Source organism: Elephantulus edwardii, unplaced genomic scaffold (genome assembly GCF_000299155.1).
Source record: "Elephantulus edwardii isolate Elephantulus edwardi_28Jun2011 unplaced genomic scaffold, EleEdw1.0 scaffold00008, whole genome shotgun sequence".
NCBI lineage: Eukaryota > Metazoa > Chordata > Mammalia > Macroscelidea > Macroscelididae > Elephantulus > Elephantulus edwardii.
In genome coordinates, this window is record NW_006399758.1 from 9,660,347 (window position 1) to 9,670,972 (window position 10,626).

The 10,626-nt window shown below is 40.1% G+C and overlaps 1 protein-coding gene across 1 annotated transcript in view; it reads right to left on the reverse strand.

Moving 5' to 3' along the window:
* CPA6 (carboxypeptidase A6) overlaps window positions 1-10,626 on the reverse strand; it is a 557,716-nt gene that overhangs the window by 159,151 nt on the left and 387,939 nt on the right. Inside the window, exon 3 of the mRNA XM_006880443.1 lies at window positions 5,311-5,435. Coding sequence (XP_006880505.1) covers window positions 5,311-5,435 — 125 coding nt within the window. The remainder of the gene's footprint in view (window positions 1-5,310; window positions 5,436-10,626) is intronic.

Genomic DNA, 10,626 nt, shown 5'->3' on the forward strand with positions numbered 1-10,626 from the left:
TCCTGTGCCACCTCATAATTCCGCTAAACTCAAGTCATTGTTGTGGTTACAGTGTCAGTACAGCTTGCTGAGGACTTTTCTCTTTTTTTACTGACCCTTTATTTTCTCAAACATATCTTTTTCTAAAGATTAGTGTTCCCTGACATCATATTCTAAATATATGAGATGACGTTTCACCATTCTTCCTTCTAATGTTGAGCACTCTGGTTTCACTTATTCCAAGACACATGTGTCCAGTTCATAATAGATTCAATATTCTTTCCCAACTCCATGTTTCAAAGGCAATGATTCTTTGGTCTTCCTTATTCATTGACCAATTTTAACATGCATATAAAGCAAATGAAAATATGAGGGCTTTATTGGGCACATTCCAGTCTTTATGGTGGCATCCTTGCTCTTTGCCATATTCTAGAAGTCTGTGATGGCACATTTGCCCAGCAGGTTGGATAAAATGGGCAGATTCACTCGGCCACTGCTTGAAATTGCTCAAAATACAATTGGTGTTTCAAGTGGCAGCCTGAACACGATAAGTTATTAGCATTATCTTTTATTCCTTAAGGAAATAAATTACAGAAGAAGTTAGACTTTATAAGTTTAGAACTGTACAATAATATGGAAACTAAAAGTTTATACTATTATTATTATAAGTCTTAAGAACCAAATAAGTGGTCTATGGCTATGTCCAAGCTTATTTGTGTTGCGGTAGGATCAGGAATGATCAAGAAAGACACAAGTCTGAGTATGATTGAAGTGTTTATAAATTTGGAAAGTATTCTGGTTATTGCAGTGATTCATTAGCTGTTTTCTTAACCAGTAATGTCTATCTAGTTGTCTTTGCTGCTTGAATTACATGATAAATTTATCAAAGCTAGAAAGTTATAAAAGTAACTTCTACACAGTTTAAAAAGGCAAAATATAAGAGTGGCTAAATAAAGTGTCCAAGTGTTCAAACTCATTGCTGCAGGTTAGAATCCAATTATAGATGACCCTTCAGTGGGTTTTCAGAGGCAATAAATTGCATGGAAGATTGACCAGCGTTCTCCTTTGGAGACAATGGTGGATTCGAACTGCTAAAGGGGCACTGTTTGGGGGCTGGCAGTGCAGCTCCCTATGGTGTAGGCTATCATAGCTCCCTCTAAGAACTGGCAAAATTCCTTACTTTCATCAACAGAAAATTCTGATGTTCTAATGTTGATGTATCTGTTTGTTTGACATCTCTTCTCTGATTAATGTTTAAAAAGTTAACATTCTTCTGGAACATTCAGTAAGAAAATTATGTTTGCTAATTGGTTAGATTATTCATTACTAACTGACAAATAACAGCATTTTGCTAATCATGCTAATAATGAAATGCCAGTTTAGAGAATTATTAATATAATTTCAGTAGGTAACTGTTATAAAGATTTATCTTAATATTTTCTAGTTAAGCTTCTGAGTGTTTTCAACAAAAGTAAGAATATGACATAATTTCAATTAAAGTTTGTGGGAAATCATTCTAGGTAGGCATCCATACTTTTGATAAAGAAGCAATTCATTAGGCTTCTTTGTTTTAGGTTAAAATTCTTAAGGACTCTCTCACAAATAAAGCTAGCTTTTAGAAAACAAAGAAACAAAACAAACAAGTAAAAACTGTAGACAAATGAGTTTTCACCAGGTGATTTTACTTTTGAAATATTTTTAAAATGTTTTTTTTTTCTCTTGATTCCATTACCCTGGCCTTAACTCAGAACATTGTTATCTTTTTTTTTTCCTGAGGACAGTGTACCTTATTGATGGTACGTGACAAGATGGGCTCTCCAAGCCCCTTTCTTTTCTCAGGGGGATTGAATGGAAACTGTGTCAAAGATGTGAGATTCTCGGTGTGTGGGAGGATCTAGTTGGGGCAAGGACTCCCCAGCAGCTGAGGGTCTCTCTCTCTTCTAGTGCTATTGCTGGGGCTGGTGGTCCAAGGGGCTCTTATTCTTTGGAGGCCATGTGAACCATCTGGTCAACCACCCGGTTGTCCTACCAGGAAATGTCATATCAGGAAATGAGTTTGACAAAGTCGTCATTCAGGGCAATTCCAGCCCCAGCATCAAAGGTGGAAGAGTGGGTGTCATTATTAAAATTTCACAGGAAATAACCTGGTCTTCAGTGTATCCCAGGATGCCCTTCAGGAGCCCTTCTGATGCCTGCTTTACTACTTTCTTGATGTCATCATATTTGGCAGCTTTCTCCAGACGGCAGATCAGGTCCACAACTGACACATTTGGGGTGGGAACATGGAAAGTCATGCCGGTAAGTTTCCCATTCAGTTCAGAGATGACCTTAACCACAGCCTTGGCAGCACCAGTAGATGCAGGGATGATATTCTGGGCAGCTTCATGACCATAACACCACAGCTTTCCAGAGGGGCCATCCACAGTCTTCTGGGTGGCAGTGATGGCATGGACTGTGGTCATGAGTGCCTCTACAATGCCAAAGTTGTCATGGATGACCTTGGCTAGGGGAGCCAAGTAGTTGGTGGTGCAGGAGGCATTGTAACAATCTTGAGAGAGTTGTCATGCTTTTCATGGTTCACACCCATCACAAACATGGGGGCATCAGCAGAAGCAGCAGAGATAATTACCCATTTGGCACCACCCTTCAAGTGAGCCCCAGCCTTCTCCAAGGTTGTGAAGACACCAGTGGACTTCACACATCCTCAGCACCAGCATTACCCCACTTGATGTTGGTGAGATCTTGCTCCTGGAAGATAGTGATGGCTTTACCATTGATGACCAGCTTCCCATTCTCAGCCTTGACAGTGCCATTGAAATTACCATGAGTGGAATAATATTGGGACATATAAACCATGTAGTTGAGTTCAATGAAGGGGTCACTGATGGCAACATCATCCACTTTGTGAGAGTTAAAAGCAGCCCTGGTGACCAGGCACCCAATGCAGCCAATTCCATTTACTCTGATGCAGAGAGAGAGCCCATTGTTATCTTTCACAGCACTATTACTGTAGTCTGCTATGGACTGTCATTGGTATGCTGTTGTTGTTAGTTGCCACCGAATAGAGTACGACTTAGAGTGACCCTATGAGCAACCAATTTGAACACTGTTCTATTCTGTGCTGTCCTCACAATCTCCAACATACCGAAGCCCATTGCTGTAGTCACTGTATCAGTTCACTTGACTGAGGGTCTTCTTCTCTTTTGCTGCCCCTCCACATTTCCAAGCATGTTGTCCCTCTCCAAGGAATAACCTATCCTAGTAATACGCCCAAAGTAGGTGAGATGAAGCTTCATCATTTCTGTCTCCAAGGAGTGCTTGGGCTGCACCTTTTCTAAGACTTATCTCTTTATTCTACTCTTCTTCAATACCATAGGTCAAAGGAATAAATTGTTCTTCTGTCATCCTTTAGTCATTGTCCAACTCTCAGATGCATAGCAAGCACCTGAAAACACCATGACCCGAATCAGGTGCACTTTTGTCGTCAAACTGACATCAGTATTCCTCAATGGTTTGGAGAAGTCCCTGATATCAGACTTCAGTGCCATGTCTCCTCATCTCCTGAATACTGGTACCAAGTATCTAGATTGTGGATCCAAGTAAGATGAAGTTGCTAACAGTCTAAATCTTTTCTCCACCCATCATGGTGTTGCCTATTGGTCCAGTGGCAAGGATTTTTATTTTCATGAAGTTAGGTGCAGTCCATTTGAAGGTTGCAGTATTTAACCTTCTGTAGCAAGTGCAAGTCCTTCTCACTGTTAGCAGGCAAAGTTGTGTCATCTACATAATGAAGGTTATTGATGAGTCTTCTGCCAAACCTGATTCCACGTTTTTCTTCATAAAGTCCAGCTTCTCAAAGAATTTGCTCAACATACAGATTAAATAGGAATGGATAAAGGATACATCCTGATACACACATTTCTTAATTTTAAATCATGCAATGTTCCCATGCTCAGTTTTCACAACAGCTTCTTGGTCTAGGCATAGACCAAGATTTTACATGAGCACAGTCAAGTGTTCAGGAATTTCCATTCCTCTCAATGTTAGCCATAATTTGTTATAATCTACACAGTAAAATGCCTTTGCACAGTCAATAAAACACAAATAGACATTCTTCTGGTATTCTTTGCTTTTAGCTAGGATCCATCTGACATCAGCAATGATACATCTGGTGCCACATTGATATGTGGTGCCCTTAATGAAATATTCCCATGATACCACACTACTAACAAGGGAAAAAAATCTGAATTCTTAAGTCTGCTTATGAGGTTTTCTACAATATGAGCTTCCTCAGCCTCTTCAGCAGCTTTTATTTCTATTCTATGTATGCTAATCGCAGTGAACTATCCCTACCTCCCTGCACATATGTATTGCATTGTATTTTTCACAAAGATGAAGTCCTATTCCTGCACCTGTGTATGAGATCTTTTTTGAATATAGAGATTCTGAAGGTATTTGCAGATGGGTTAATATGAGGTCATGCTGGCATAGGGTGGGTACTAATTCTGTATGACTGGTGTCCTTGAGGGAAAGTGAGACAGTTCAGACAGAGAAAGGACAGCGTGGTAGCCTGAAGCAGCAAGTTAAAGAACACTTAGCACTATCAGAAGGTTAGAGGGAGCTCTGGTGGCCTAGTGGGTAAGGAATAGCACTACCAAGTAAAAGTCAAGAGTTTTGTATCCCTCCGCTGCTCTGTGGGAGAAAGATGGGTACTGTCCTCGTGTACAAATTATGTAGCCTCTGAAAACTTCCTGGACGGTTGGCCATGAGTCAGTTCCTTCTCAACGGCACCTAACAACACTGCCAGAAGTTTGGAAAGAGGCATGAAGACATTCTTACCTCAAGTCTCAGAAGGAATCAAAATAGTCAACACATTGTCCTTAAAATCCTATCTTCTAAAAGTTGGAGAGAGTAAATTCTGTTTAGTTTTTTATTTTATTTTTTAGTAAATTCTGTTTTAAACCGCACAGGCATTTTCCTCCATTTGCTAGCATAATCTCCTCAGATTGTAGGTTCTCAGGTCTTATCTTTCGCTGGATCATTTACTATCTACAGATAAACTTTTTAAAAAATTAGCTTTCTGTAGATGGTGGATTATCTGGCAAAAGACTCCGTCATCCCATCATTCTTTGGGTTTGCCTAGGCTGCTTCCTTTTCTTTGTACGTAAAAACAATCATTACATTAATAAGCACATCATAGTAAAGTTTTGTTCACCTCAGTTTTCTTAGTATGTGAAACATTGTGTTAGGCACTCAAGAAGTAGAATCTTCTGTCACTTCTGCTCAATGTAGTACAAATGAATTTTAGAGCAAATTAAAAGGAGTGCTTACTTGTACTTGATGTTGGCTTGCTGTAAGAAGGCTAACAGGGCCTGGGAAGCATTTTGGGGAACATGGACATCAGTGACGGTTCCTTCGGATACATAGGAGACACTGCTGGGCTGCCACAGGTCCACCTGTAGTGCAGGAACCAACCTATAATTCACATCCAACCTATAATTCATATCCAGGAAAAATCCATGTCACAAGGTCAAACATGGTATCTTGTTTGCATACAGTAAACACCAAACACATTAGGGGTTTAGAGCCAGTGCTTGCATCAGTAGGGTAAAACTTCTACTTGAGCTTAAATTTGGGCTCCAAATCACATCATGCCTTTTTGATTATAATGACAAGGGATAGTTTCAGGACCAAAACACAAAAGCCACAAGTTAACAATGTGATCATTTCATTTTAAGCATAACATTGATAATATTTTAAAATTATTTTTTATATGATTATTTGGATAACTTAAAAAAGTATTAAGATCTTAACTATCAGTCATGATAATACATACACATACACACACGCACAGAGAATGTATTAGCTTGACGGGTTTGGCAATTTTAAATAGAACATTCTCAATTTGCTTCCTCCTCTCCTAACATGCTCTTTTTAGGTCTTTTTCAATTCCTAGTTTGTCTTCTTCATATTTCAAGTAGAAACATGCCTTTCTCACAGGTCTCCATGTCATAGCTCTTAGAACACATTCAGCTTCCTTTATTCATTAACTTCCTTTTACTAGAACATAAGCAGGGAGCTCTGGTGGCCTAGCAGATAGGGAGTTTCATTGCTAACCCAAAGGCAAGTGGTTCAAATCCGCCAGCTGCTTTGTGCGAGGAAGATGGACAATCTCCTTCCATACGATTTATGACTTTCCCAAGCCTTCTGGAGGGTCAGCTATGACTCAGTGCTGGTTCCAGTGACTCAATTCCAATGAAAGAGTGAGAATGTAATCTCTGGGAAGGTAAAGGATTTGTCCATTTTGTTACCATTCCACCCCAATTGTATACAACAGTGCTTTGTACCTAGTAGCACAATTATAATTTGTTGCCTGAGTGCTGAAGGCAGGGAGTAATTCACTACATGATGACTGTTCAGCTTTATGGGAAAGCAGGAGCCATACTTGTTCTATTTGCTGTGGTATCTTCAGTTTCCTTCCCAGTGTTCGACATCTGGTTGTCGTTGTTGCTATCACTGGGCCAGAACCAACTCACAGGTGACCTTCCAGCAGGTTCTCAGAGTCAGTTAATTGTACGAGAGGAGACAGCCCATCTTTCTCCTGCTGAGCAGCTGGCGTATTTGAACTGTGTGCCTTTAGGCTGGCAGCACAATTCCTTATAATTAGGTCATAAGAGCTCCCTAGACATCTGGTAGAAGCCCCAAGTTTACTGGAAGGCTGAAGTCAGATGGGAGGGAGGAGTGTTTGTCTCGCACAAGAGCCTGGGGCAACATTTTCAATTAGGCACAGTCTGTGTAGTCTGGTAGACCTTGTCTCTGTCTGCTGTGGGACTTCTTCTCCTTGCATTTCCAGTCTTGGTCCTGCTGCAGGGCTGTGATCTCTTATTGGCCCTAATCTGATAAACGTTTAGTTACTTTACCTTCACTTGGGATGTCAGTGTCTGCATTATGTTAGGAAGCTCAAGACCAAAAATACTTAAGGCTCAGAAACAAACTTCTAATGGTATCGTTGAATCTGCAAAAGAATGGAGAGGAGTGGTGTGTATTTTGGGACAGAGCCTTACCTGTTTCCTTTCTACCTGTTTAGTTGAGTCCTGCACTAACTCACAAGGGCACATCTGACTCAGAGGACATAACAAGCCAACAGTCATAGGAGAGCCACAGCGCAGGGCTGGGAGGAGACTCTGAGAGCTCATCTGACCCATCTGTCAGCCTTTGGGCAAGGATATATCTAGGACTGTGCCGAAGTGTCCTCAATCGAGGTGTCGCGACCACATCTTCGAAGTCTCTGGAAGGGGAGAGCTGACGCCATTCCAGTTTAACCCACATCCCCATTCAGCAAGCTTGCCAGATGCTTTTCTCAAGTCCTCACACTGCAGCACAATTCTGTTTTCTCATGTTCTGCTCTTCAGTGGGATACGACCAGTTTCCTTTCTTTGTGAGATAATGCTTATTGGCATCTTTCATTTTTATTTATATGTGTGATTCTCCAATCCCTTAATCATTCTAGGGGTTTGCCTGTAAGCCCTAAAATGTGAGAGAGACAGACTTTTTGGTATTAAGGCAAACAGTTTGCTGTTTTTCTTTAATGCCAGTGGAGATGAAAAAAAAAATAGTTCTGTATCCAGAAGGTAGAAAACCACATGTACCTCAATATCATGAATTATCCCTCCAGAGACTGTTCTCTAGCTTGTATCCACATGACAGAATTAGAATCCTTATCTCCCAGGAGAGAGGAACTGCCCCATCACGGAGTTCCTACAGTCTGACCTCAGATGACTTCTGAGGAAACAGGTGGCCTTTAGGACAGGCAGCAAAAAAGAAAAGAACTTGCTAAATTAGGAACTACTCAGTCACTTTTGCTCTACTAATACCATAGACAAAGTGTGCTTGGATGCTTTACATGGATATTTAAGTCTGTGTGGCAGACAAATTCCTATATCTAGGAGCTAAAGATGAATGATGTCTGTTTAATGATTAAGGTATGCCTAATCCAAGAGATAATATTTTCAGTTGCTTCCCACCTATCTGAAAGTTGGACAATGAATAAGGATTACTGAAGAAGAATAGATGCCTTTGAATTGTGGTTGTATTGGCAAAAAAAATACTGAAATATCCCATAGACTGCCAAAATAATAAACAAGACTGTTTTGGAGGAAGTATAAGCAGGGTACTCCTTAAAGGCAAAGTTGGTGAAACATCAATTCACATACTTTGGGTATATTGTCAGGATGGACCAGTCCCATGTAAAGGACATCATGCTGGGAAGGTGGAGCTTCAGAGAAAGAGGGAAAGAGTCTCAACAAGAGGGATTGACCCAGTGCCTGGAAGTGGGCTGGAACATGGCAAGCGACTCGATGGCACATAACAACAACAGTCCCAAGAGTGTTGATTGTGGAGCCAAACAAACTAAAGCTGTTAACAATCTCAATCTCTTCACCATCCATCATGATGCTACCAATTGAAATTATTATTGAGGATGTAGAAAATACCATGGTTTAGGGTGTGCTTTCTGGAACTAGGAAGTTTGAATTTGAGTCTAGATCTGTCACTTACTGGTTGTGCAATATTGGGGAATTTACTATAGCAGCTCTCTGGCTTCAATGGGGTTACTCACAGTACATTTATTATAGAGTAACTGGGAGAGTTAAATTAATTAATACATGTGAAGTTCTTAAATGAGTGCCTGGTGACATGGAGGCATCTATCAAATGATAAATGATTCAATAAAAAAAGAATTTCTTTGCAACCTTAAAGGCATCATAGTTCAGTCTGACTCTTCTGATGCTGTTGCAGTCCACTTCTCTTCACTTGGGGCTGACTGCACAGCTGCTCCAGGTGCCCGGGAGTGTGGACGACAGAAGCTCTGTGTGCACCATACATGTGGAAGACATTTTCCATGTTCTTTCAACTTGGGAACGGAAGCCAACCTTCCAGCTCAGAAAAGGCCAGTTCAGCTTTTCTTTTATTTTTTTCTGGGTTTGTAAAAGTATTGAATAAGCAGTGCAATCATATACCTGACAGGTTTTAGACTTGCTATCAAACTTTCAGTGTACTAGAATTTATAATTTATGTAATCATAGTAATTCAAAGGTTAGTGCATGTAACCTGTTTATCCAAGAATGAGAGCCTTATTTTCTTTTTAGAACCTCCTCTAAGAAGCTTTTCAGACCACCAGCTTAGTTTTTGTTAGGCACCATGGAGTCAGTTCTGACAAGTAGTGACCTCTTGTACAACAGAATGAAACCCCGCCTGATCCGGTGCCTCCTCGCTGTCAGTACTGTGTGCTGCAGTCATCATGCCAATCAGCCCCATTGAAGATCTTCACCTCTTTCACGAACCCTCAACTTTTCTAAGGACTGACCTCCTTACAGTATGCCTGAATTGTGTGAGTTTTGTTATCCTCGTCTCTAAGGAACACTCTTGTTACACTTTCCCCAAGACAGATTTGTTTGTTCTTTTGGAAATTCATTGTATATTTAATGCTCTTCATCTACTCCACAATTCAAAGGCATCAAATCTACTTTGGCCATTCTTATTCATTGGCCTATTTTTATATGCATGTGAAGCAACGGAAAATACCATGATTGGGCCAGGTGCACCTTAGTCTTTAAAGTAGCATCCTCTCTCTGAAACACTATAAAAGCTCCTGAGTCAACTTTAGGTCAAGTGTTTCTGCTATCCGCGTTGAGTATTTTTGTATACTTGCATTCATGAGGGAACTCTGGTGGACTAGTACATAGGGAGATGCAGTATGAACCCAAACTCTGTGCTTCTCTGGTGATTTGAGTTCACCAGAGGTTCTGTGGTTAAAGATGGATAATCTCTTCCTGTGCAATGTATAGCTTCAGAAAACCTGCTTGAGGGTCACCTATTAGTTGGCTCTGACTTGCTGATTTATTTTTAAGTTGCTTTTATATAATAATTGTGTTTCTTTCACATCCTTTATAGTTTTTAACTTATATTTCACTTAATTATATATACAACCATAATAATATGATCATATTAATATCAGTCTTCTCTATTATCTACCTCAAAGAAAGTAGAATCTGTGGAAATTTTTCTCTGCATATCCTTATATTTATCACCAGGCTTGGCATGTAACTAGCTCTCTAGCCATCTAGGACAGAGTAGATGTTCCCTGTAGAGTTTCTAAGTTTCTAAGGCTGTAAATATTTATAGAAGTAGACAGCTACAGCTTTCTCCTCTCGAGTTGCTGGAGTTTTTGAAATAGTGAATTTCCTGTTGCCTTTAGCCACTCTACCACTAGAGGTCCTTGAATGGCCCCAAATAAGTACTCAGTTATTATTTTTTGTACAATTGAGTTGGTACTGACTCATAGCTAAATTCCCATCATGTGTTCAGAGACAATACACCACATAGGAGCAGATTGCTTTTGGGTTGGCAGCACTACTCTACATCTCTAAGCCATGACAGTTTATTAAGGAATAATTTAATTGATGGAATAGGTAAGCCTCTGTATTTTTTGAAAAGTTTTCTACTAGTTTATTTACAAAATTCGAATACAATGTTTTAAAGAATGAATTCTTTCAATTTCCTTCACCCCACGCCCATCAAACTGTAAAACCCTATAATTAATCCCTCTGCCCCCTGCACATCCTCATCCCTCTGCTTCCACCCTCTCCC